The sequence below is a fragment of the Ricinus communis genome, chromosome 7 (genome assembly GCF_019578655.1).
Source record: "Ricinus communis isolate WT05 ecotype wild-type chromosome 7, ASM1957865v1, whole genome shotgun sequence".
NCBI lineage: Eukaryota > Viridiplantae > Streptophyta > Magnoliopsida > Malpighiales > Euphorbiaceae > Ricinus > Ricinus communis.
Genome location: NC_063262.1, coordinates 13,144,170 through 13,172,155, shown reverse-complemented (window position 1 = coordinate 13,172,155; position 27,986 = coordinate 13,144,170). Strand labels below are relative to the sequence as shown.

Genomic DNA, 27,986 nt, shown 5'->3' with positions numbered 1-27,986 from the left:
ATCAAACGATAAAGCCTATTAGTATACCACTTGCTCCTCATTTTAAACTTAGTGCTTCTCAATCTCCAAAGAATGATGAAGACTGAGAATATATGTCGAAGGTTCCATATGCAAATACAATTGTTAGCTTGATGTATGCTATGGTATGCACAAGGCTTGACATTTCACAAGCAGTCGGAGTTGTGAGTAGGTATATGCATGATCTTGGAAAAGGATATTGGCAAGCTGTGAAATGGATCCTAAGGTATATTCAGAATATTGTGGATGTTAGATTAATGTTTGAGCAGGATGAGAAGTTTGATTTGAGTGTGGTTGGATATTGTGATTTGGATAAATATCGGTCAACTACTGGTTATGTGTTTACACTTGCAAAAGCACCAGTTAGTTGGAAGTCTATTTTACAGTTAACGGTTGCTTTGTCTACAACAAAGGTAGAATATATGGCAGTTACAAAAGCTGTAAAGGAGGCAATTTGGCTTCAGGGGTTGATGAAAGACTTGAGAATTGATTAGAAGCACATCAAAGTACATTGTGATAGTCAGAGTGCTATCTGTTTAGCTAAAAACCAAGTCTATCATTCAAGGACAAAGCATATCGATGTTCGTTATCACTTCATGAGAGAAATTCTTAAAGAAGGTGAGATACTTCTTCAAAAGATCCCAATTGCTAAAAATCATGCAGATATGACTACGAAAGTAGTAACTGGAGTCAAGTTCCAATATTGTTTGGACTTGATAAATGTTTTGAAAATTTGAAGATGGGCGCTTCAAGCGCATTTGGAGGCATTGTTAAATTTGTGATGAGAGAAAACAAAGAAAATTTAATTGGGCTTAGGAAGTCGCTAAGGTAGAGATTTGTTATTTTTGGCTCCTTTTCTATCCCACATTGAAAGCTAAGAAAATGAAGAAGTAGTCCCAAGTCTATAAATTGTAGACCTTCTTTCATTTTTTAAGTGTTAAAAAAACAACTGGCCTTATATTTCTATAGGCTAAATTGTATTTCTCTTCTTAGTAATATTTTCTTGTAATTCTATTGAATTAAAGAAATATTATTTTGGTAGTGCTCGAGGAAGTAAGCATAATTTTGACCGAACTTCGTTAAAGTTCTGGTGTTCTTTTTCTTATTGTTTATTTAATAGCTTATTTATCGGGTAATTTTATAAGTGATTTATTGTACCTAGAATTACCTAAGAATTTATTTCTTAGTTATAATTTTTTGTATAATTTATCCAATTGTAGTGGAAACTAACCCAATTTCCACAACATATGCATCTAAAGATGTCGTATAAGAGAAGGGAATATCAAGTTAAAAATAGTAACAAGGCAATTTTAGATAGAAATATTGAAATGACTTTTCTTTTCTTTTAATTTTTTAATTTTTCTTATTCTAGCATCAGATTATAAAAGAAAAGAAAGAAAAGAAAACAAAAAGAAGAAGAAAGATTTGAGATAGGGATGAGAGAACCTGATGAGCTATATGTCGTCTTTTTATTATTTGTATACTAAAAGAGTAGATCCCACATCATAAATGTTTGAATTTTATTGATGGTTGGGTCCTTGAGGCATATTTTAGGTCCAATTTGTACCTTTATCTGTTAGTAAATATGCGGTAAAATTCATTATTAAATTTCTAAATTTTTCAGTTTTATTTTATTAAGTCATTGAAATTTTAATTGATTTTATTGAGCCTTTATATTTTTATTTTTGGTTTAATTAAAAATTATTTTTATATATTTTATAAAATTTTTATTTATTCTATTGAGTTTTTATATTTTTATTTTTGCTGTGATTAAGAACTATTAAATATGCAATATAATTAAAAATAGAAAAAAAATATAAAAAAATATCTTGTGGTTTAATGCTTTTACATTTAGGGGACTGTTGATTTTTAGTAATAAAGAAATGTCTTATGATTTAATTTTTTTATATTTTTACTACTTTACAAACTAATATTTTTAAAATTTTATATCTTAATATTAATATAATATTCATTTTTAATAACAAAATCACTTATTAAATGAATTAGCATATAACTAACTATTAAATTCATAATTAACGAAATTAATATTTTTTTTTTAAATTTTATTAGAAGTAAAATAAAATAAATTTTAAAATAAAATTATAATATTTTTAGAAATATCATAATATTTAATTAAATAGTAAATCACCTATAAAATAATTTTATTATTAAAAAATTTAAAAATAATAATTTGTAAGCAGAAAAAATTTAAGAAAATTAAATCATAAAGTATTTCTTTGTCACAAAAAAATCATAACCCTCTAAATTTAAAAACACTTAATTATAAAACATATTTTTATACTTTTTTCAAATAAAAATAAAAAAAATTAAATAAAATAAAAATAAAACCGAAAAATCTAATGACTTACATATACAAGCAGGCGGAAATGAAAGAAGAAAAGATTGCAAGGACGCCATGGGACGACAAAAGTGTTAACCAACTCCCTTAGTCACTCGCTCTTTGCTGCACATTACATTATTTCCTCCCCAAACACCAAATTATACATAACAAAAAACAAACCAAGAAAAAACAGAAAAAAACGAAGAAACAATGGCAACGGTTACCCTCAATCTCTGTCGCCTTACCCGCCACTACTTCCCGCTCTTCGCACCTTTCCTATTTCGCTCCTCTCTCATCCCCTCCAAATCCCCTCCTGCTCTCTCCCGCAATTCCCACTCAATCCCTTCTGCATTGCGCTTCTCCCGCCGTCGAATCTCTATTGTATCGGCTTCAACAAGCTCTCCAGGTCTCTGTCGACTCACTTTTGGAATTCAATTTATGCTTTTTTTTTTTGTTTGTTTGGTGTTGCTTTCTTACTGAAATTATGAACATTTTGCAGAGTGGAGTTGTAGTAATAGAAATAGCAGCGATGGAACAATTGAAGAAAGATATGATGTGATTGTGGTTGGAGGAGGACATGCGGGTTGTGAAGCAGCCCTTGCATCTGCTCGTTTAGGGGCTAAAACTCTTCTTCTCACTCTTAATTTAGATCGAATTGCATGGCAGGTCAGGATATCAATTGTTTACCAGTAATTGTTATGTACTGTTAATTTTCATTTTAAGAACAGTTCTATTCGTTGTTTTTTGCACCAAATTTGTAAGAATTTTTTCTAAATAAAATTCTTATTTTAGGGTTACTAACAAAAAGGAAAGGCCTGCACCTTATCTGGCCATGACACTCAAACGAACAAATATTAAAACAATTTCCATTCTGTCCTTCTCCTTTCTCTCCACTTCCATCGTATCATGAAGAGCTTAACTGTTGACTATCAATCTCTTAGATACTCAATCGTACATGCATATGCACACACACACACTCACACGAATAAAGAAAGATGGTGCTTCAGAAATGATTATTATCGAGAAGATTTTTTGTTTTACAGCCTTGCAACCCAGCAGTGGGTGGACCTGCAAAATCACAGTTAGTTCATGAAGTGGATGCACTTGGAGGTGAAATTGGGAAGGCTGCAGATAGGTAATTTCTAGTTGTTTTGTTATGCATGCTATAGAGAATTTGAGCGCTATATTCAAAATGTGCTGCATCTGCTTTTGCTGTGAGCAATGTTGCTAAAGTGCGGATTACTTCAGTACAATGAATGAAAACAGAAGCATAAAAAAAATTTCTTTAAAAATGTTGCGTAATTGGGGTTCGGCTTCTCCAGGTTGATTAGTATGAAAAAGTGCTGTTTTCCAGAGTATAGAACATGCTTTGTGGAATTAATCATGTAACGCATTTGTGAAAAATGCTAATGATTTGCTAATATTGAGAAAGATCTTCTTATATCCTACAACTATTATGTTGTTTTTATAGAAATTCTATCTAAATACTTTAGTGCTCTATAAAAATGTTGGAATTTCAATTTTTTTAACAAAGTAATAATGTAACTAAAGAAGGAAGATTGCAGCCATATTTTGAAATTGTGTCAATTAACGTAAGAAAGTAGAGAAAACTGATGGCGGTTGGGAGTACTGTGAACAGTACCTGGGATATTGTAGAAGGTAGGAGAGAAAAGAGAATAAGAGAAAAAAAGAGGAAGGAAAAAACTAGGGATGCATGCCTTCCAAGCCAAATAAAAAAGTCACATTTCCATTATGAAAAACCTTAAAAGTAACTAGTCTGTTACGTGTTTATATGTATTACTGTTCCTTCTTCAGCTTATACTATGACCGGAAAATATGGAAGATCCCTACACTTGCTATACAAGAAGAACATAATTTTGTGGTTGAAAAAAGCTTTTAAATGAAAATTAAGTCACTCATTAATAAAGCAAATTTTTATGAGTTGCAATCAGCTCTAATATGGAAAACTTTTGCAAGAAAAATCTAATTGTTTATTCAAAATTGAGAAGTAAACCAAAATACTTCTGAAATTCTTTTAGTTGGGCTGCATCAATGACAGTTTCCTGAAATTGTTTTCAAGGGTGGTAACTGAAAAATCGTTGAATTTCTACCTTTTAGCTTGGTTTGAAAGGTGTGATAATTGGGCATATCATAAATTATAAGGATTTGCCTTAGTGAAATTTGGTGATGAGGTAGGCATGAGGCAACCATGGAATGAGTGTTTTGACTTGTAGTTATGCTCTCTTCCATTCGGCCATGGGGCTTATTGATTCTATTGGATCAACAATGGTAATTGAGTCAATAGTTAGTGCATAAGGATGCGCTCCTTAAAAGTAAAAATAAGTATAAAATGATTCTAAATTTACTTGCAATTAGTGCATAAGGATGCGATCCTTAAAAGTAGAAATAAGTATAACATGATTCTAAATTTAATTGCAATTGCCTTTTGTGATTAATGTTTTAGGTGCTATTTACAAAAGCGTGTGCTGAACATCTCAAGAGGCCCCGCAGTTCGAGCTTTGCGTGCCCAAACTGACAAAAGGGAATATGCTATGCTGTTGAAAAAGATAGTGGAGAGGCAAGTTAATTTATTTAATATTTTTATTCACCTTTCTTGTACCTATTTAATTTGCTTGATGTGCCTTATAAAAAATACTATCCATTCTCATCTTTTTCGAAGTGTTAGATTGATGTTGCTAATTTTCTGTTGCATCTCAACTTTTCCAAATGCTTAATTTGGGGCTAGATTAATTCTTCAATGAGCAATTTTGGTTATTGTAAAACAAAGTTTGAGAAAATAGTTTCTTGTATTCAATCCATTAGCAACACACTTCTTTATATACAACTAAGAAATCCTAAACTAGGAAAGAATTCTATTCTAAGTAGGAAGATCAATTAGAATCCTAATTGATTCCTACAATTAAGCTATACATATTTCCTATTTTATTTACATTTTGTAACACTCCACCTTAAGCTGAAGCATAAATGTTAATCATGCCCAGCTTGCTATCAAGATATTCAACCTGTACTCTGTTTAGAGCCTTAGTAAAAATATCTTCCAGTTCTCTTTTTACATATCCTGTGGGAACCAAACCTTGTTGTACTTTCTCACGAACAAAATGACAGTCAATCTCGATATGCTTTGTACCCTCGTGAAAAACAAGATTAGAGGCAATATGAAGAGCAAATTGATTATCACACCACAATTTGGCTGGAACTGTAGTCTTAAAGCCTAATGCAGTCAAAAGCTGATATATCCACATTATTTCACACACAGACTGTGCCATTGCTCTATATTGATTCTGCACTCGAACGTGAGACCACATTTTGCTTCTTACGCTTCCATGAGATTAGACAATAACCAGAAGTAGACCTTCTATCCTCCTTGGGCCCTGCCTGATCAGCATTTGAAAAACACTCAACCCTAGAACGACCGTAATATCTATACAAGATTCCACGTCAAGGAGCTCCTTTAGTAACACAAAATCTATTCTACTGCTTTCCAATGATCAACTGTTGGAGAAGACATGTATTGACTCATAGTGCTAACTGAATATGCAATATATGTACGAGTCACTGTCAAGTAGTTTAACTTCCTAACTAATCTTCTATATCTTTCAAGATTTTTAAAAAATTTACCATCTTTTGTGAGTTGTAAATTAGGCATCATTGGAGTACTACACGGTTTAGCTCCCAACTTGCCTGTCTCATATACAAGTCAAACACATATTTCCTTTGAGGTAATATAATTCCTTTCTTACTCCTTACTACTTTAACACCCAAGAAGTACTTTAACATTCCTAAATCCTTTGTGTGAAACTGATTGTAAAGAAAGGATTTAAGAGATGAAATACTTGAAGCATCACTTCTAGAAATAACAATGTCATCCACATAGACAACTAACAAAATAATGCCATCCTCAGATTATTTGTAGAAGACAGAGTGATCAGATTTCCTGTTCTTCATTCCAAATTGCTCAACAGCTTAACTAAACTTGCCAAACTAGGCACATGGACTCTATTTTAAGCCATACAAAGGCTTCCAAAGACAATAAACTTTCCATACTCTCCTTGAGTAACAAAACCAAGAGGTTGCTCCATATACACCTCCTCAAGATCTTAATGAAGAAAGGCAAGTTGTAAATGACAGCCATAGATGTGAATAACTTGACAGAGGTCAACTTAGCAACAGGTGAAAAAGTGTCAGAATATTCAACTTCATAAATCTGAGTATATCCCTTTGCTACAAGATAGGCTTTTAAACAAGCAACTGACCCATCAGGATTTACTTTAATTGTAAAGACCCATTTATACCCAATAGCCTTCTTCTTTGCAGGTAAGTCTACTAAGTTCTAAGTACCATTACCATCTAAAGCGTTAATCTCCTTTACCATAGCATTACGCCATCCAGGATGGGATAGGGCTTCTTAGAGTCAAGGGATGCAATAAAAGAACAAGTAGTAGGTGACATATGGTTGTAGGACACAAAAGAAGAAACAGGGTAAGTATATTGACGTTTACCTTTGCGAAGGGCAATGGAAAGATTATCACTTGATACAGAATTTGATGGCGAAGAATCTGGTTCAGGACATGTATCAGGAGGATTCTTTCGTCTAGAGCACACTTGAGTGATTGGTGGATGAGGAGGAATAGAAACATCTGAAACTGAGACAAGAGACGTGATAGTATATACCAACACATCATCCTCATTCTTGACTTGGGCATGTGGAAGATTGATAAAATGACATCGTTTAGAAAAGTGACATTAATTGACACCAGGTACTTGTTAAGACTGGGATAATAACATCTATATCATTTTTGAATGTGAGAGTATCCAAGAAAGATACATTTTAGTGATTTTGGATCTAGTTTCTTGATCTGATGAACATCTCGAACGAAACAAGTGTAACCAAATATCCTAGGTTCAATAGGAAACAATGATTTGTTTGGAAAATATATTTGGTGAGGAATCTGACCATTAAGAACATATGAAGGCATATGGTTAATTAGAAAGCAAGCCATGGAAACTGCATCAGCCTAGAAATATTTTGGAACTTGCATCTGAAACAATAGGGCCCTTGCAGTTTTAAGATGTCTATTCTTTCTTTTTGCCATCCCATTCTGAAATGGTGTTTCTACGCAAGAAGTTTGATGAAGAATACCATTTTTAATCATGTAAAACTGAAAAGACTCCGATAAGTACTCTTTTGCATTATCACTTTGTAATATTTGTACAAAGATATTAGACTGAGTTTTGATCTCTACACAAAAGGCACTAAAAATAGAAAACAACTCAGAGCGATTCTTTATCAAATACAACCAAGTCATATGAGAGAAATCATCAACAAAAGTTACAAAATATTTAATCCAAGTTTAGATGTTACTGAACATGGACCCTAAATATCTGAATGAACTAATTCAAAAGGAGCACTCGCACATTTATTAACCCTAGAACTCAAACTAAGACGATGATGTTTGACAGACCGACAGGATTCGCTATCTAACGAAGATAGATTATGAAATTGAGGATAAAGTTTCTTTAATAGAGAAAGAGAAGGATGACCTAACTGACAATATGCTTCAAAAGGAGTTACTACTCCAAAACAAGCTACAAATTTTGGTACTTGTGTATCTAAGACGTAAAGACCTCCAGATTCATGTCCTTTACCAATAATTTTTTTCGTCATAAGATCTTGAAATATGCAATGATCAAGGTAGAATGAGACACAACAGTTAAGTGCATGAGTAAGTTTACTGATAGAAATTAAATTAAAATAAGATTGTGATAAACTCAAAATAGATGACAAAGGAATAGATGGAGTTGGGGTAATTGTACCAGGCCCAAGAATATTAGATGTTGACCCATCTGCTAAAGTAACAGTAGAGATGGAAGTATTTGGTTGAGAAGTAGAAATAGACTAGAATTACCTGCCATATGATTTGTGGCACTAGAATCTATGACCCACTTGGATAATGAGGAAACAAGCACGAATTCACCAGACTCAGCAATGGCAGTGATAGAATTTGCTGAAGACTTTAATGAATTTTGGTACTGTTGAAACTTAATAAAATCATCTGTAAAGATTAGAGCGAACTTCTCGGATGTATCATGAATAAATGCAGTATGGGTCAATTGAGTTTTCTAACCCTTATTTTGAAATCTCAGTAGTTTCCTATAGTCATGCTTCAAATGACTCGGTCTATGGCAATACTGACATACAATCCAAAGATACAGTCGAATTGTTTCTCCAGTACCAATAATTGAAGCTCTTAGGCTTCTATTCCATGATGCTTAACATCGAAGGAAGCATATCTACAAAAAATTTTCTTAGCGATAATACCAAAATATGCAAAGAAAACAAACCAAAATATTCTGGAACTAGAAAAGAAATACAAGAACCTGGACTTGTGAAACAAGGACACCTTCACCCTAATGTCCAATCACAAAACATAATACATGTATAGATAGTAGAGAGCAAGGTGACCCAAAAGCAACAAACCAAAAAAAAAAATTTCAGCAGTAGACGTGCCCTCACGCGCCGGTGTATGGAATGGACCTAGAAAACTTTGAGCGGCACGTGTGGCTCACATGCGAGGCTTCTGGTCACTGAAAACTGCAGAACGCTGATCGACTGATGAAGCTTCTTTCTTGGCCGGCGGTGATGATAAAAAATGACTTGAAGATAGTGTCCTAATTTCCAACCCAAAACTACTGTATATTTTATAGCAGCCCTAAACCAATAAAATTTACTCAACCAAAAACAAAACCCTAATTTTGCATTGTTAGGGCTCTGATACCATGTAAAATAGAGTTTGAGAAAATAGTTTATTGTATTCAATCCATTAGCAACACACATTTATATACAAATAAGAAATCTTAAACTAGGAAAGAATTCTATTCTAAGTAGGAAGACTAATTAGAATTCTAATTGATTCCTACAGTTAAGCTTATATGTATTTCCATTTTTATTTACATTCTATAACATCCACTCAAGATGAACCATAGATGTTAATTGTGTCCAGCTTGTTACAAAGATATTGAACCTGTACTTTGTTTAGAGCCTTAGTAAAAATATCTTCCAGTTCTCCTGTTTTTACATATCCTGTGGAAACCATACCTTGTTGCACTTTCTCATGAACAAAATGACGGTCAATCTCGATATGTTTCATATGCTCATAGAAAACAGGATTGGATGCAATATGAAGAGCAACTTGATTATCACACTACAATTTGGCTGAAACTGTAGCCTTATAGCCTAACTCAGTCAAAAGTTGATATATCCACATTATTTCACACACAGACTATGCCATTGCTCTATACCGATTATGCACTCGAACGTGATACCACATTTCGCTTTTTACTCTTCCATGAGACTTGATTTCCTCCAATAAAGACACAATAACCAGAAGTAGACCTTGTATCTTTATTGGACCCTGCCTAATCAATTTTGTCTTGGTGGTTTTTCTCAATCTAAAAAAGCGATAGAGAGGAGAGAGCAAGTTCTCGTATATTGCTTGTGTTTCTCTATATGGAGGGAGGTGGGAAGGGAAACTTAAAAAAATCCTTTCCCTAGGACTAGGACTGGGACTGGGACGTGACATTTTCTGCTGTTAAACTTAAAACCTAGGGCCTTGATAGGACTGATGCTGCGTTTTAAACATCATGGCAATTGGATAAAAGAAGAAGCATACATGGTTGAAGAACTTGAAAATTCAGACATGGTTGAAGAACTAAAAATTCAGACATGGTTGAAGAACTTGAAAATTTAGACATGGTTGCAGAGGATGTGAAATTCAAGACTTAAAAAGTGTTGGTTAAAGCAAGTGAAAGTAACTTCACATGTTCTGTAGCAGAATGGTGTGGTGACCTTCGAGGGTCACTTGCTGTTGGAATTATATTTACACGATGGAGCTGTAAGGTTTTGGTTCAATTAGAATGCAAAATCCAATTTGCTGACTTTTTGGCTATTAGAGAGACTGATGCTTTTCTCAAGTTCAGAATGTAAAGGCAGGTAATTGAGCATTACTCTAGGGTTCTGTTGTCTTGGATAAAAAAGAGTAGAGGAAAGGCCTTGGAGGTTCATTTCGTTGGAGAAATATAACTTACGGTAGATGTAAATTAATTCAACCCATACATTCATAAGATGAAACTAATAGTAGCTGGTATTGTAGCATGGGCAGAGTGGATTTAAATCATGCTCGGCCACAGAAAATGGGAATGGTATTATCATGAGTGTAAAGTGGAGGTTGCATATGACTGCAGAATTCTTTTCGAAAATTTTGCAACAAAAAATTAATAGATATTAAAGAGGTTCGCTATCACTAAGAAATACATCTAAGTGCAGACATATTAATTAAAGCCTTTTAATCTATGATTTGTCATCACCATTATTAATCAACTAAAGTAATAAGTAAAAAAACATCATAGAGGTTAAAATGATTATCAACTTAATTTTTAGTCTATTTATCACAAGTATAGCATGATCTAATATTTAAGCAAAAGACTCACAAATTGGAAGTAACCAATAACCAACAACAACAATAATGTCCAAGTTATTTTTACCCTTTTCAAGGATGGTAGGAAGGATCCCTAGTTGCTCGACCTTTCACTTGTTAACAAGTAAAACCATCTATAAGTTCTGAAGCTGTGAGATTTTTTAAGGTGAAAGTGTTTTGAAGATCAGAAAATATGGCAATAAAGGTTGGAGATGCAAAATCAATGGCAGCTAAAAGAATCCTACTTTTATAGGTGTGAGGGCTGTTATAGCTGTTACTTTGCTTGTAATGGTCCAATAAGGGTTTAATGTTCCCCAAAAAGATTGTCCATTATTTGGTGGCGTAATGGTAATGCCCCCTTCAACATCCATCAGATGATGCTACTGTGTTATTTAAACCCTTGCAGAATAGGCAGGGCAGATGTATAATCTTGAAAGTTCTTCTTCTGGCTTTTCTTTTTTCCTTTTATTGTTTTTTTTTTTCCTTTTAGCAGAGTTAGATGCAGGCTTTTTGCATCTTGCCTAGTTACACACTCCTGTGTGTATTAAGCTGGGATTTGTGTTTCTTGTTCTCTTTGTGCAGTTTGTCTTTATAAATATTTCTTGTTTTGCCAATCGAAGTGGATATTTCTTTTCAAAAAGAGAAGCATACACTCACTTTTGTTGAACAACTATCAACTATTTTCCTCATTATGTAGTCAATGGGCAATGTATGTACTTTAGCTTTGCTGAAATGCTCTATTACTGAGCCTTTTCGCTTGACCCATTGTTAGACACTTGGACATCATGGAGTCGGGTAGGTTAGTAAATTTCCTTTTTAATTTTAGTTTTATTGTTTTTCTTTTTGGTCTGACCTAAAGGGGTGTTTGGTGAAGGCCAGCGCTAATCTCTTGTTATGCTAAAGAACAGTGATAGTTGGTATTCTTATATTTGAATTTCTTTTATGATTTTTAAATAATAAATGTTGATCCGACCAATCCCTTGTATGGACTTCTGAGAAGAAGTTTGGGTGGGAGTATAAACTTTGTCTAATTATGAAGTTTTGAAAATCTAGTGAATTAAATCTTCTTCTACAAACATAAAGAATGTGAAAACTTTAATTCAGGTATAAGCATTCTTTATATCTATAAAAAAGCATAAACTGCATCAGTATATAGTTGATGTTATTTTTCAGTCCACTCTACTTTTCTTTGTTTAATCTAAAGCTTTTTCATCTCTCACTTCCAATCAACAATTTAACTAAATGTGTACTTTTTTCTTTACTGTTTTCTTTTTTTTTTTTTTTTTTTTCTCAATTGATAATTGTAATTGTAGATGCCCAAGTGTCCATAACTAATTAGTGTGATGTATTTTGCCTTTCAGTACTCCAAACCTTTTTATCAGAGAGGCAATGGTAACAGATATCTTGCTAGGAAAGAATGACAATGTGGAAGGTGTTCGCACTTTTTTTGGGATGAATTTCTATGCATCTTCAGTTATTCTCACGACAGGAACTTTTATGAGTGGTAAAATTTGGGTTGGTAGAACTTCAATGCCTGCAGGAAGAGCTGGTGAGTCATCTTCAGAAGGACTCACAGAGAACTTGCAACGCCTTGGATTTGAAACTGATCGGTTAAAAACTGGGACTCCAGCTCGTGTGGACATTCGTACGGTTGATTTTTCTAGATTGGAACCTCAGCATGGGGATGAAGAGGTCCTCCCATTTAATCTCATATGTAGGTTCTGTAGATTAGTTATCATAATTCCAGATTTCAAAATGATTCTTCAAAGTTAAATATGCAAAAAGATTCAATTTAGAACAAAATAGTTTGTGTTGTTTATCCTTGGTAAAACTCGGTCCTATGCCCTCACCTACTGGTACATACCGCCATTCATGCAATTGCCAGATGAGCAGGTTTAGGATGTTATTTCTTTTAGTACTTATGAAAATTATAAAGAGAAAGAAATTAACAGGGCTTGAACCACTGACCTTCTATAGTAAGAGAATCGACCATTACTAAGCCAGTCATTTAGAATTAGTCTTTTGCTTCTTTAGGCAGGCTTCCTTTTGCAGAAACAGAATTATTACTCTATCTGTCATTGGCCCTGAGAAATAGAAAATATTGTTTAATACATGAAGAAAGACCATTTGTTATTTTCTTCTGGTTAGTTTTACATTTTTTGTTATTTTGATTGTGAGTTGATGATTTGCAGGTCAGCTGGTTTAGTTTTGATCCTGATGTACACATTGAAAGGGCACAGATGTGTTGCTATTTGACACGTACCACAAAAATCACTCATCAGCTTATAAAGGAGAATTTGCATGAGACTCCAACTTATGGAGGGTGGGTTGAAGCAAAGGGGCCGCGATACTGCCCTTCTATTGAAGATAAGGTATGCTCTTGGGTTTATATTCTTCTCGTTATATTTCTTTTCGTTCTTCGTTTATGGTAAATAAAATATCTTATAGAAGGGCACTGAAGTGTCACTAACCCCAGTAGAAAGGAACAAGGCATGAATTGGAAAAGTTGGGTACTTGAATGAACTTTGCACATCTGCAGAGAATTTGTTTGCTAAACTAAAGTTGACATCTTGAGCTACATATCCTTAAGAATGGAGAGGCAAAACATTCTGCTATTCCTTTACCTCATCTCAACCATTATAAGAGGGGTAGGATCAAGTTGAACAACTTTTCTTATCTATAAGAGATTATAACAACATGGTAGGAAATTACAATGATGGAAACCTATTCACTGATTATTGTCTAGCCAAGAACATTGCAGTAGAAGATTTTAAACAGATTTTCGTTTTCTGAAAATGATGTGACGTTGCCATTTTGGTAGCTATCAGTAGTTAAGATACTCTTTCTTTTTTCTTACAGTACAACACATCTTGCCTTCCCTCCTTCAACCATATTTCTAGGATTAAAGGATCAATTTGGCCCCTTAACTTGGAGGCAACAAGCAATTTGCCCATATGTTCACTTTCTGGCCAATTTGCCCTGTAACTTGCCAAAAGTGGCCAATTTACACATTCAAAATTTTTACTTCATAATAAAAATCCAGTTTGACCCTTGAACTATAATAAGTATTAAACTCTAAGAATATTTTATTGAGTTAGTTTTTGTATCTAATAAAAACTAATAGTTACCAACTAAGATAATTAAATAGAATTGTACAAATTTTATAAATAATAAATATTTCAAATATAATAAAAATATTTCAAAAAAGTCTTCTCATATTTAATTAAGTAACTTTAGAAATATTAAGTCATATAGAGTGTCCTCACCAGATCAAGTTTTGAAGATTTGAACCAAGTCTAAGATTGAAACAATTATTAAATTATTTTCATTAGAAACTATGATTAAATATTGCTACTCTAATTTTGCAAAGCATAAAAAATATTATTTAATTATTTATGTTAGATATTAGGATTAAATTACATTAAAATTGAATAATTTTATTACAACTCAATAAAAACTTATTTTTATACAGTTTGACATTTAGTGTGAAGTTCAAGAACCAAATTGAAATGTTTTTTTATGGAATAAATTCTTTGATTGGGGGGAATTGGTCATTTTTGGCAAGTTGCTGGGAAAATTGTCTAGAAAATTAAAATCTGAGTGAATTCAAATTCAGGGGGCAAATTGAGACTTTAGCCATTATTTTCTGTTTTCAGAACAAGACTAGAATAATCAGGAACTGGACTAACACAGCCAGTTTTTTTTGCTTATAAATCTTTTGCTCCTTAAATCGGCCTTCACTAGCTTTAGTTAACTGGGTAATCAATGAACCACTTGACCAATTTCGTTTCAGAAGTTTGTTGATTGATTTGTAAATTTTGCAGGGCACCCCCTTAAAAAACAACAGTTCAACTTTGTAATTGTAGGACTTGAGACTTGATACTGCAACTTTAATAGAACTGCGAATGTTGTAACTATTCCAAAATAAAAACTTGGATATGATACTTTGTTACAAAAATGTAGTTTATTTGATGCCTTAATTTTGGTTACTCTCTTATCTCATTTCTTTTTGGATTGTAAAATAACAGTTTATGAATTTATCATGTGTAAACTGTATCATAGACGTTCTGATTTTATTTTTCACTAAAGAAGTCAAGTTAAAAAGAAGGAACAACAATTGACGTCTGCCAAAAAAAATCAAGTTTCCTAGACATTGAGTTGGGCTTCTCTCTTTTGTAGTGGGATGTATTCAGTCAAGATTTACCCCCTTAGTTTGTTGCTTGTCTGAATTGCTATTTACCCCTGATTTTGTTGCTATTTTGGATTTGAATTGAAGAACGGCTTGTCTTAGTTTTATTTTTTGTTAGAGAGAATTTATGAGAAAATGAGAGAAATCTGAGGCAAGAAATGAGGTGATTTGTGTGTTTGATTAATGAGAAGATGGGAGAAAATGAAGATGAAATGAAATAATAGAGAGTATTATTTTTTTTTAATATTTACTTTTCAAAATTAACTTTAAGATTCAAAAGATTTATCAAAATACAGTCTGCTGAACCTTGATGCATTTATCCAAGGAGATTATAAGCTTTTGAAAGATGGAAAATCAAACACAATTGAACTTTAAATTTGAATATTCTTTTAAAGGATTTGAATATTTAGAATATACTAAATTGAACAATAGTTTGTTGGTAACGAAGCTCGAATATTGTAAAATGAAAACAAATAATAGAAGAAGGTTTTTAACTTTTATAGTTTATTAACTATATAATTTTATAAATAATAATTGAAAAAGAAAAGGTTGAATTCATTTGATGGGTAATTCGTTTGTGGTCTTGAAAGAAAAAATAAACTCGCAAGAACAAATTTTAAAAGTGAAATTTCGTCATTATAAAATATTATCAACCCCTTTGACCACTTTTTTCTTGGTTGACTAACAGAATATTCAAAAAGTTCTCATGGACTATTGTTAAACAAAAAAATATATGGACATTTTAATTCGATCTTGAAAAAAATCAGGACTCACTAATATTATGCCTTACCTAAAGGGGGCATATAGTAATTAGCCCAAAAGTTTCAAATAAATGTTCAGATGAAAATTGATTCAATTGAATTTAACTGCATTTTTCTGATCAATTTACTTTCAAATATTTAGGAAAGGTTGCTAATTTTATGAATCTAATAATTTCACTTGTCAGCATTAAAAGGTTTCATATTTATGTATTTGGATATTTAACTTTTTTAACTCAATTACTATTCAAGCCTAGTTGTTAGATGAACCTCATTTTTGTGAACTTTTTCTTTTTCTGGTTTAAAGGCCATAGGTTTAAAAACCTTGATGATTTTGTATAGTTAAGTTCCTCTTTGATTTTCTTTCCCAAGTTAAATGTCACCTTAGTTAGAATAAAAGTCATTGAAATTATCTTTTGCAAGTGGTGCCTCCCCTGGTTCCATCTTTAACCTTGTGTTCCACGTCAACATTCTCTCTAGGTTTTCATGGAGCATTACTCGTATGCATCTCTGACTCTATAATTACTGTAAAGAAGTCTACATCTGCAACATCCACAAAATTCTTCATTTGAATTTTTGTGGAATTATGTCAACTATTTTTGGTGCTTTTTAGCTCTCTCTCTTTCTTCATTGAGAAAAAGTATGTCCTCCTTTCCTAGTCAACACAAAGCACGAATTGAAGGAACTTTAGCATCCTTTCCACCATCGAACCACATCCCACCATTGAACTCTTTTTCCATCTTAAACTGAAAAAATCCAATCTGGGCATTCCCAAATTTTCCCAAATTTACCAAAAAGATTGTTCCAAATAGCAAATCCCCTCAATATAGAAACAAATGGATGAAACTTGGTATACTTGCAACAAATACCACATCACTAAGGAGATGAAGCCGAATGGAGAAAACCAGACTCTACAATTCTTTTGTATGGAGGTCAATTTAGTCCTTACGAAGTGGTGACATAATTGACCAGGAAAATAAGGTAAACTGTGTTGCAGAAAATGAATGTAATTGATTTGTTATGATCATTTGAAGCAAGTATGAAAAACCCAACCCCTGTTAGCACAATGCAGAGGGCAATTATTGCGTGCTTTCTCTTCTTAATGTTTAAATCATTGCAGTTTCACTTATGGTGATGTGATAAGAGAATAAGTTGTTGCTTCCGTGTCTCTAATTTTACATCATGCTTTCGGGCATTTATTGAGCAGTTACCATGTCAGTGTGTGACAAAATTTATTTCTATATCTCTTCTCTTTTCAGATTGTGAGGTTTCAAGATAAGGAATCACATCAGATTTTTCTCGAACCAGAAGGTCGAAATGTGCCTGAGCTTTATGTGCAGGTCATATTTACTATTTTTACTTTTCTTTCATGTTATATTGGTGCAATTGATAAATGTAATAATCTATGTTTTCAGACCTGGCTCATCTTTGATGTGGTCAGGTTAGAGGTCAAACTGGTACTATATTTAAATATTAATAAAATATATAAAATATATAAAATCAATAAGTTTATACAATCAAATAATAATTAAATCTTAGCTCGTAATAATTTTAGCGATGCTAGATAATAAAAATTTGAGCAATTTGGTATATTCTAATTATGATTTAAAGTTAGAAAGATAAAATGTTCAACACATATTAGCTAATTTAGTATGATTTAAAAATTATATTTTAACAAAGTTAACATAAAAAATAAATGAATTTTAAAATTTATTGGACCACTTTTTTTATTAAAAATTAGTTACTGTAATCTAATTTATCAACTCTAAAAATTTAGAAAGTTATAATACAAACAAGAAATGAGTTTAAGTATGAATTTAAAAAATTTGATTTTCAATGAAAATAAACAAATTCTTCTTAAGGTGTTCAGATGGTTTAAGTTAAGCAAAAGAGTGTCTTTAAACCAAGTTTGAGCCCTAAGAAAATTTCAATTTTTCTTTATGGATCAAAACAACATTGTTTTGAACTAACGATCAATATAACTTTTTTTTTATCAGTTTAGAGCAACGTCGTTTTGGACTTTTCATTTAAAACAACGTTGATTTGAACTGTTTTTTTTTTCTGTAAAAGTAAAAGACCTTGATACGTGTGTGACCTACTATTGGGTGTTTACTGAGTAATGCAGAAAGGGTTTTGGGTTCACCTGACCTGGTCTTTGGACTGGCTCCTAGTTTTTCCAGTTGAACTGGACAAGCCGGGCCGGGTCCTGACTATGGCAATAATAGAGAAAGCTGTTTGTGAGATGGAATATGATTCTACCTTGTCAACAGCAAATTGTTATCTTGTCAATTTAAGCTCAAGGAAAGGGATCTAGTAAATGCAAATTTGTCCATATTCAACTGTGTCTGTGACTGAGGTAATGTCATTAGCACAATTTAGTAGCTACTGCTACATTTGAGAGGTCTTCTGGATTATGTGTACTTTTTCCTTCTGGTTCATGTATTTCTTTTGCTGAAATTGGATGGCGAGCAAATTTACAATTTTGGACAATATGAATTATATACAAAAAAATTTTCACAATTCTAATATTATAGTTCCCGAAAATATTATTTTGGAATTCCACAACTTTAATTTCTCAGAAATGAATATACTCAAGACTAATGCTACCATAGCTGACTGAATGTGATAATGCATAATCCCTCTTTGTTTCTCTCTTTTCTTTTTTCTTTTTTCCCATCTCCCTATAATGAAACAACCTTATTTTTCTTATTCTTAATCACAAAAACTTAATGCCTGTGGGATATTTTAACAAAATGAGCATTAAGTTTTTGTTTGGGATATCAACCATGATATTTCAGTTGTAAATGGATTCTAATACAATAGAATTCTGGGCAAAAGAATAAATTCTTATTTGTTTGATCCCAAAAAGTCCTTCTCAGCTACTCTTTAGGATGATTAGACAAATAAATATTTAGGTTTGAGATCAGCGATGAAAGTTAGACTTTTATTATTGGGGTCTGAAATACTATGGCTGGTGTGACTACCTGTAAGTGAGACTGCAACATGAGCAATCGTGGTTAGAGAATTAAAAGAAGGAAGCCTTGACCTTCTGTGAAGTAGGTACCCCTGAACAAAATAGCTGTATATCTTTCATGTTTGTCTCACATTCTTATTGAAGAATATTTCCAAACATTATTTTTGGCCTGTTAAATTGTTGCAGAAAACTGGGTCATGGAGTTGTCTCTGTTATCACCTGATGTTACGAAATTATCTTTGTTACATGAGCTGTAAGCAGATAACAAGGGCACCACCCCTTGTCTCATTCATCATACCATATCATTTAAGATTCTGTCCCTAAATCGTCATTCTTTTCCTTGTAGGGGTTCTCAACTGGTTTACCTGAGAGATTACAGTTACCACTATTGAGAACTTTGCCTGGACTTGAAAATTGTTCAATGCTAAGGCCTGCATATGCTGTGGAGTATGATTTCCTGCCTGCACATCAATGCTCTAGATCTCTTATGACAAAGAAAGTTGAGGGACTCTTCTTCTCTGGTCAGATAAATGGGACAACAGGTTATGAAGAGGCTGCAGCACAGGTACGGGGTGCACAATTTTGTTTACACTATGGAATTTATATTTGCTATACTGCTTAGTACCTATTTGTTAGTGTCAGCAAGCTAAAGGCAATAGTGGGATTTTGCTTGATGAAAAGGATGTATTTTTCCTTTAACGGTCTTAGGTTTTCCTATTATTTCTTTCTCATATTTTTTTCTTATTTCACCTTTTGCAGGGAATTATTTCTGGTATTAATGCTGCAAGGCATTCAGATGGTAAGCCCCTTATTGTTCTTGAGAGGGAAAGCAGCTATATAGGCACATTAATTGATGATCTGATCACGAAGGATCTTCGAGAGCCATATCGTGTGTTAACAAGGTAATTGACTTCACATATCTATACTTTTGTTTCTGCATACTTTCACATTTGCTTTGGAATTATTGATATATTATGAAAGAGTAATTAGCACAAAGATACTCGACTAAGAGATAATTGTAGGGTAATCATTCCTACTCCGAATTTCTTGAATAAACTCCAGTTCTCTTTCTTATTTGATTAACTGACTATTTTTTCCATGCTTTCTTTATGTTTTCCAGACGTACATAAAATGATTCATTCATAAGCAATTATGTAGAAAAAATTATAAATTTTTTTATTAAAATATCAAATATGTCTGTGCTTTAGTAATTATATAAATGTCAGAGGGATGTCAAGTGATATTATACCTCCAATAGCAGAACTTCTTGGTTTAGAAGGCAAATCCATCATCAACCATTAATGAGTAAAGGAAAATATTTTATAGTTCTTTTAAAACTTTTGGTTTAAATTTATTAGAAAATGGCTTAAATTAGATATTTATTGTTTAGCCATCATATATTATATGGGCTAAATAATCAATTTGGCCCCTGAACTTGGAGCCAATAAGCACTTGACCCAGATTTTAATTTCTAGCCAATTTGCCCAGCAACAAGTCAAAAGTGGCCAATTCACTCCAATCAAAGTATTTAATCCATAAAAGAGGTACAATTTGGTCCTTGTACTATACTAAGCATCAAACTCTAGAAATATTTTTAATTGAGTTAAAGCAATATTATTTTAGTTTTACATAGTTTAATCTTAATGTCTAATAATTACCAATTATGAATCAATAATTAATAATTATAAATTGTGATAATGAAATACTATGGTGAAGCCGACTGGCCAAATGAACTTGACTAAACATAGTATTAGTTCTGAAAATTAACTGAAAAAGTAGACAATGAAGTAGCAGAAATCTATAAGTTTACGCACTGATGTGTGAGATCATCACTTCATCGTTATCATTCTGCACATGCAGTTGTCGTATTTGAAAACTATACTGAAGGGGTACAGTGGAAGGATGCCAATCTTAGAAGAATGTAAGCAACAATTAATAGGCAATCCGCATATTCATGTTTCTCATGTTTTTTGTTTCTGTAGATTCTGCAGTAAACCTATATGGCTTCTCTTTTATTCTTCAGCTTATTTTAACTTATAATGACTATCAAAACTTTTTCTTGAATAATAAGAAAGCAATTGCAAGTGATGTAGAAAAGTCATAAGATACAAAGGTGTTGGAAGACTGTCATTTTTATGTCATGTTCCAGTAAATTTTTTTTACTTAAAAGGTATTGTGTGTACTTAATGTGGTTATCTGTTCTCAGACTTAAAAAGCTTAATTGAGTTTGTGATGGTATGCTTTTTTAAATGAAGTCTGACCACATTAATTTTCTCCCATCTCATAGCCGCTCTGAACACCGCTTACTTCTCCGATCTGATAATGCCGATAGTCGTCTCACACCATTGGGGCATGAAATCGGGTTGATAGATGATAGACGCTGGGGATTATACCAAGATAAGCAAGCTCGCATTTCTGAAGAGAAAAAGCGTTTGAAAACTGTCAGGATATCAGGTTTGTAATTCTTAATCTTTCGCAGCTAAAGCGGAAATAACTCACAAATGAAATGGTAGAATAATTTGATATGTAAGAAATTTCTGTGCAAGATGCACTTCCCTTACTCTATGTTGTTTATAAACTTGAACATTAGCTTAAGAAAAAGAAGCAGCAGCAAATAGACCATAAATTTACTGTTGATTCAGTTTCTTGAATTGTTGTATCATGACCAATGTAGACACTTCCTTCTTGGCTATTTGCTTAAAGTCCATTTCAGCATGGAAGCTTCCTAGTACCAAGAAACTTTCCTTGTTTTGAGTTGGGACCAGCGTTTTGCTATTTCAAGTTTAGGCTGAAGCCTATTTAATTCCCAAGTAAGTTACTTAGCAGCCGATCCTTTGGTCATATGGGAACAAAGCTCTCCAACATGGGCAGCAATCACGAATGTATGGGTAGCTGCGATTGAGCAAGTGAAAACAATAGTAAGCTTGAGAGACTTAGTGAGAATGGAATTTGAGTGCAGCAGGCAAAGGGCTAGAGGGCAATTTAAGTGGTCATGTAATCTTTGATTTTTTCCAGTAAAAGTGTTCTCATCATCTTCGCCTGTGGACAACAGCCAAACATCTTCTTGTGTCTTTTGAGTTGATTATGTTTACCATTTTATTTTATCCACTTACCAATTGATGAATTCTCGAGGGCTGTCAAAGTAATAACCAACAAAAATTAATATAAGATTCTAGGCATTTGTTTATATGAGATCAAATGTATCTAAACGCCAGATCAATATTTAGTACAAATAACAGATAGACGTCTTTAAATTCCTTCTACTTTAAGGCATGCATCTTCAAGTATGCTTTTATGCTTGAAAATAGGATTCTTTTTCTCCCTCTATCGTCAAAATTATCAGTTCTTTTCTTTTCTTTTTCCTGTTTCTTGATTCAGTAAACTAGTCTGTTTCCCTAGCCCCTTCTTAGGATCCAGAGCATAACATCCTTATAAAGTGGTGCTCCAGTGAGCCATGAGGCAGCAACAGAATAAGTTTGCCAAGTAAGATAGATTTGCTGTTACTACAATTGGTAGATTCTTTAAGATCAACTGGTGTTGGTTGCTGTGCCAGCTATAAAAGCAGTTTACTTTCAGCGGCTTATTTAGGAATCTGAAAGGGGTTTATGAGCTGTATGAGGCTACTCTGTCAAATCTTCAAGAATTGATAATGAATTCTCTTATAATTATTTTTTCTCTGATCCTGCTTTCCTCTCATTATTCAACTCTCAATTACAGTCTTATATCTCATCTCTCATCTCTCATCTCTCATCTCTTAACTAATTTTTCATTGTCAGTGTTCTCTGTTTTCATAAACACTGATTCTGTTGGTGGTCCTAGAAAATGGTTTCTTAATTAGTGTTTGTTCCAGTCCTGAGAGCCATTTGCTTTATCAGGGGGTTTTGGGGTTAGCATCGTCTTGTGTTTCAAAATTTTGCAAATCTAGGTTATGCAAAAAGAAGAGAGAACATTCTAGAGTTTTGATAACTTATTTATAACAATGTAAGTTTTCAAATGCTTCCTTTATGATGTGCAGGAGGAGAATTGGCTGCTGATGTTACTTGTCTGTCTAGACAGCCTGTGAAGGGCTCCTCAACATTGGAGAGTCTTTTAAAGAAACCACACATCCAGTATAGAGTTCTTGATAAGCACGGTTTTGGTAATGAGCTTTTATCTAGAGAAGAGAAGGAGTGTGTCGAGATTGATATCAAGTATGAAGGCTTCATTATACGTCAGCAGATCCAACTCCAACAGGTTTGTAATAATTCTTATCTTGTGCGCTAAGGAACAAGAAATTTATCCTACACTTATTTTAGAAGCATATTACAGTTTTATTTTGTTTTAGAGGCAATTATTATATACCCCCTGTATTTTTTCATATTACACTATTTACCCCTTAACATTTCAACAATATATTTTTCCATCCTCCTAGTTTACGATTTTATACTAAAAAGTCCTTCCGTCAGAATTCCTATTAAACAATCGTTAATTAGATTTAGTTTTACGGTAAATACCCCTTGACTTTTGGTATAATACATAAATTGCCTCTTATATTTTGTTTATTGTACTAAAATCTCATTGCATTTTGAAAGTCTATGTAATTAAATAACTAAATTGATAAAGAAAATACAATTTGATCCTTAAAAATTTTATCAAAGTGTAACAAAATTAATAATAAGAATAAAAATTTATTTTATTTTATTTTGATAATTTAAAGTTATATTATATGCATTCTCAAAATTTTGCTAAATATAAGTACTTCTAAAATTTTTGAATTTTATTAGTATTAGATTGTGCTAAAAATTAGAATAAGTAAAAAAATATTAGTTAATTATTTTTGTATAGACCCTAAAATCGATTGTTGCTGAAAATAAGTTTTTCCTTAATTTGATAATTTTAGACGAGTCTGATACTTATTGATAAATTTAATGATTAAGTTGACTTTTGTTATTAATTTAATCTTTTAACTATCTTGACTTTGAATGAAAGAGGTAATAGTTAGTTTTATAAACGACGAGGTTCTAGTGTAATAAACAAACTATAAGAGGCAATGTGTATTATACTAAAAATCAAGAGGCAAATTGTATAAAACCAAACTTAGTTAACGATTATTTAATAAAAATTCTGATGAAAGGATTTTCTAATATAAAATTACAAAATAGAAGGATGAAAAAGTATAATTTTAAATCTTAAGGGGTAACTAGGATAACATGAAAAAAATACAGAGGGCTAATAGTAATTACCCTTTTGTTTTATCATGTGAATTGTGAATTGTTGTGGTTGTGTACTTATAGATGGCCCATCAACAAAATAGACCACTTCCAGAGGACTTGGATTATTATGCAATGACAACTTTGTCCCTTGAAGCACGTGAGAAACTCTCCAAGGTTTGTATTATGAATAATATCTGGTAGTTTTAACACTCTTCTGTAATATTCTCTAAACTCAACTCAACTAAGTCTTAATCCTAAGTTAATTTTCTCTTTCTCCATTTCAAACAATTTACGCAGAGCCACTGCATCATCTTGTACCAATTTTCTCCTTGTTAGTTTAGGCCTGCCCCTTCTTCTTGTACCAAGTGTTGTCATTAGATTCATGTTTGCTAGTTACACTGTGTCAATGCATGCTTGTTTCTGCTTTTCTTTTCGACTATTTTATTTTTCAGTATTTTGCTCTACAAATTTAGTTTCTAATACGTGAAGACCATACATGCAAGGTAATTTTACGGCTCATATACAAATCCGTCCTTTTCTTTTTACCTTCTAGCTGACCAATAAATAGATCTGCTTGACAAGGTTGGAAGCATGGTTTTAAATAACGGTCGATAACATTACGTGTCACCTGTTTTGTGAGAGGATTGTAGTCTCCCGATACATTATTTACCGATATGTTACAGGGAATTCGGAAGCACCTTGTCCTTTAACTTTTCAGAATCTACTTATGTTTCTTAACTCTTACTGTTATTTTTAGCTTCCAGAAGAGAAAGAGATGCATCATTAAAGAGCCTTAGGCCAATATATTTCTAAATTTACTCATTTAAATGGGAATTGTTCTTGAAAATTACAATAGCGCTGATCGTTTTAGTCGATAATGTGATTCGGTTCATATCATGTCCGATACCGATACAGTTCACGATACCATCATATAAAAACTATCTCAGAAGGCCAGTGGTTGCCAAATGAACTGCTGGTAGTTTTTATTATGATTTTTTAACTAAGCTTCTTTCAGTACATTGGATTTATGTAGCCTTTCTTTTTCTTATTTCTATGTGGGCTTGTTAGATGGGCGTTTAAAGAAACTTTGATCTGGTTGTAGCTTTTCATCACTACCATATTGCTTCTGAGGTAGTTTACTGATACCGACAATTTGTGCGAACATGCAGTTCTTCTAAGGACCAGATTCTTCAACTAGTCTTAACCATCTTAGGAAGAGGATGTGATCTATGATGGAATACATTACTTCCCGTTTTTCTTTTTATTTCTTTTTATTTCTTTTGTGTCAAATTGAAATCCTTTTTTTTCAGATAGTGCTCTCTTTTACTGTTGAATAATCATTTATAATTTTGAAGAATTTTGGTCTGACTAATTGTAATTGCGTTATCTTATATTCAGGTTAGGCCACAAACAATTGGTCAAGCAAGCAGAATAGCTGGGGTGAGCCCTGCTGACATCACTGCACTCCTTATAATCCTTGAAGCCAACCGGAGGAAGGCTCAGGAAAAGAGGAGGCACCAAATACTGAAATCTGTTGTGACAGATGCAAATCCCGTATCAAATGTTCCTTTAATAGAGACAATCAGCTCTTGATATGTTCCTTGTTACGTTACTGGTGAAATCCTCTGTTTGTCACTTTCAGCTCTTCAGAGTAGTCCTGCAAGAATAGGACATTTATTGAAGCTGGTTGGTGAGGGCTTATATTCAGATATTTTGCTCCTGCTGTCAGTGGACATCCTCTTGTTCTGTGCCCGTGATTCCACAAAATTTGAAGGTCAGTACAGAAGCCTAAACTCAGTAATCAAAACCGCAAGTGCAACTGAACAATTTCTGGGGAATCTTATTACCCTTGTAGTTCTGTCATTATAGCAACCAATTCTGCAGTGCATCTTTGTACTGCTAGCATTTCTTGTAATTAGGATGTATTTTATGGGTGAAGTCCATATTTATTGCTACCTCTCTCCCTCCCTCACTCATCTTTAGTTTTGGTTATTGGCACAAACACCACAAGATCTGTTTTGTAGTTGAAGAGAGCATGATAAATTTCGTTTATCTGCCTGGTTATTTGTGCGGATGGCAGACTTGTGAGGGTGTCTAGGCCACAGCTCTGCTATTGTCATTGATCTCAAAATGCCAGAAACTGCATTAGAAGGCGGTCAAAAGTAAAAGTTGAAAGAGAAATGCCCGAGTTTCTTTGTAATTGTAGACGTGTCTAATGGTATGAGCTACTGTAATGGTTTATGTAGCATCGGCTTCCTTGATATTTAGTTGGCTGTGCCCAAGGATTATTGTGAAAGCTAGATACTTGCTGTAAGGATTTTACATCATACTTGCTCAAGGGAAAAAAAAAAGAGAAAAAAAAACTTATACAAAAGAACATACCGGGAAATAGTAATGTACAATTAGTTCTATGCAGTGTCATTTAAAGGCCAGGGTATTAGGATTTGAATCTGTCAAAAGGTTTTAACCTTTTATCTGAAAAGCAATTAGGGAGTTTTACTAAATTGAAATTATATTATAAAAATACGATAGTATAATTTTTTATATAAAATAGTATATGCTATTATATGTTTTCATATTTTATGCAGTATTAAGTTGTTTGGTATATGTTATGTGTCTATTGGTAATATTCAGTATATATAATTAATAGCCTGAAACTATTTTTTTAAGTAAAATATTTAATAAACATGAAAACAGAAGATTCCTCACATCAGTTACTGAACTGAATTGTTCTAAACTAAATCAGTCTCAGTAACTAAACATTCCTAACAACAGTAATTTAAAGTGAAAGACGAGCGAATCACTAAATTGCAACAGTAACCAAACTGCAATGATACCCACAAACCTAGTACAAAAATTGCAAAGACAAAGCACAAAATAAAGATACCTTCGCCAATACGCATCTAGCCATCAACAACTAAAGCACCCAAGGGAAAAGGTTACAAGAATCGGAATGTTCTATCGGCATCATTGAACTAAAAGAAATAAATGACCTATTTTCCTAAACAAAAATAAATCAGCAAATACTAAAGATTTGTTCTTAAACCATCATCAAATGTACATATTGCGATTTGGATTTGATTATAATAACAAATTTAATAGAACTAGTCGTGTACCCGTGTGCTGCACGATCGTTTTATTATTTCGATTATAAAATTAAATTAATAAATATAATTTAATAAATTTTTTAATATTTGATATTAATCTATAATATTTTAAAAAATAATAACATATTGACGATCTTTAAATATCTTTTTTTTTTTAAATTTTCTTAAGATTTTAAAATCTTATTAGTATAATAATATAAATATTATTTTTAAAATATTTGTTAATTAATTTTTAGTATTATATACTAATACTATCAATATATTTGATATTACTATTTTTCAAAATTAAAAATTTAAAAACTAATTTATTATTAAATATAATATTAAAAATATATATTTGACATAATTAAAAGTTAATTAATTAATAGCTAGTAAGCATATATTGTGGGCGGTGGTTTTCGAGCGTGCACCCAAGTGTTTCTAGCAACTACAACACTGTAAAGTTTTCCAATCTAATAGAAACATGCTAACTAATTATTGAGATTAGTGCAGATATGAGATTTCACCTGGGAGACACTATCTAATTGAGTGACATTTCTCGCTTCCATAAGGAAGCTTCGCCACATCTAGATATGGATCCGGAAGCCAACTTTCTTATTTTTGTATCTTTATTTTTAATTTTATTATTTAACAGGCTATTCTCTATAAATGTGATAATTGTATTTCTACAAGCATCCATTACAACATGTGAGATTTAACTAGGTCTAGCCCAATTTCCAATCAAATAATTAACCTAATTAACTATTCAATTATGTATAAAGGCTCATCTAGTCTAGCCTAATTATAAATTATGTTCTAATTACTAAGTTTTTAACCTAAATGGGCTATTTTAACTAGATTTAACTAGGCTCATCTAGTATAGCCCAACTTTTTTTTTTCCCTTGAGTAAGACCTGATTCAGTGAACATATTT

The 27,986-nt window shown here is 32.6% G+C and overlaps 1 protein-coding gene across 1 annotated transcript; it reads left to right on the top strand.

The window, feature by feature from the left end:
• Nucleotides 1–2,264: 2,264 nt before the first annotated feature.
• On the top strand, nucleotides 2,265–26,263 carry LOC8281224 (tRNA uridine 5-carboxymethylaminomethyl modification enzyme MnmG). Its single transcript, XM_048376868.1, has 13 exons — nucleotides 2,265–2,765; nucleotides 2,859–3,025; nucleotides 3,403–3,494; nucleotides 4,824–4,937; nucleotides 12,216–12,546; nucleotides 13,047–13,226; nucleotides 17,061–17,141; nucleotides 19,122–19,340; nucleotides 19,535–19,677; nucleotides 21,063–21,229; nucleotides 22,791–23,008; nucleotides 24,049–24,141; nucleotides 25,366–26,263. The coding sequence occupies exons 1-13, from the start codon at nucleotides 2,570–2,572 to the stop codon at nucleotides 25,558–25,560; spliced, it is 2,196 nt and encodes a 731-aa protein (XP_048232825.1). The 5' UTR covers nucleotides 2,265–2,569; the 3' UTR covers nucleotides 25,561–26,263.
• The last annotated feature ends 1,723 nt before the right edge of the window (nucleotides 26,264–27,986 follow it).

Coding starts and splice junctions, on each gene's coding strand:
- LOC8281224 (XM_048376868.1), top strand. CDS start 2,570: ATGGCAACGGTTACCCTCAATCTCTGTCGCCTTACCCGCCACTACTTC. Junction 17,142..19,121: donor TGCCTGAGCTTTATGTGCAG/GTCATATTTACT, acceptor TTTTCCTTGTAG/GGGTTCTCAACTGGTTTACC. Junction 24,142..25,365: donor CACGTGAGAAACTCTCCAAG/GTTTGTATTATG, acceptor TCTTATATTCAG/GTTAGGCCACAAACAATTGG.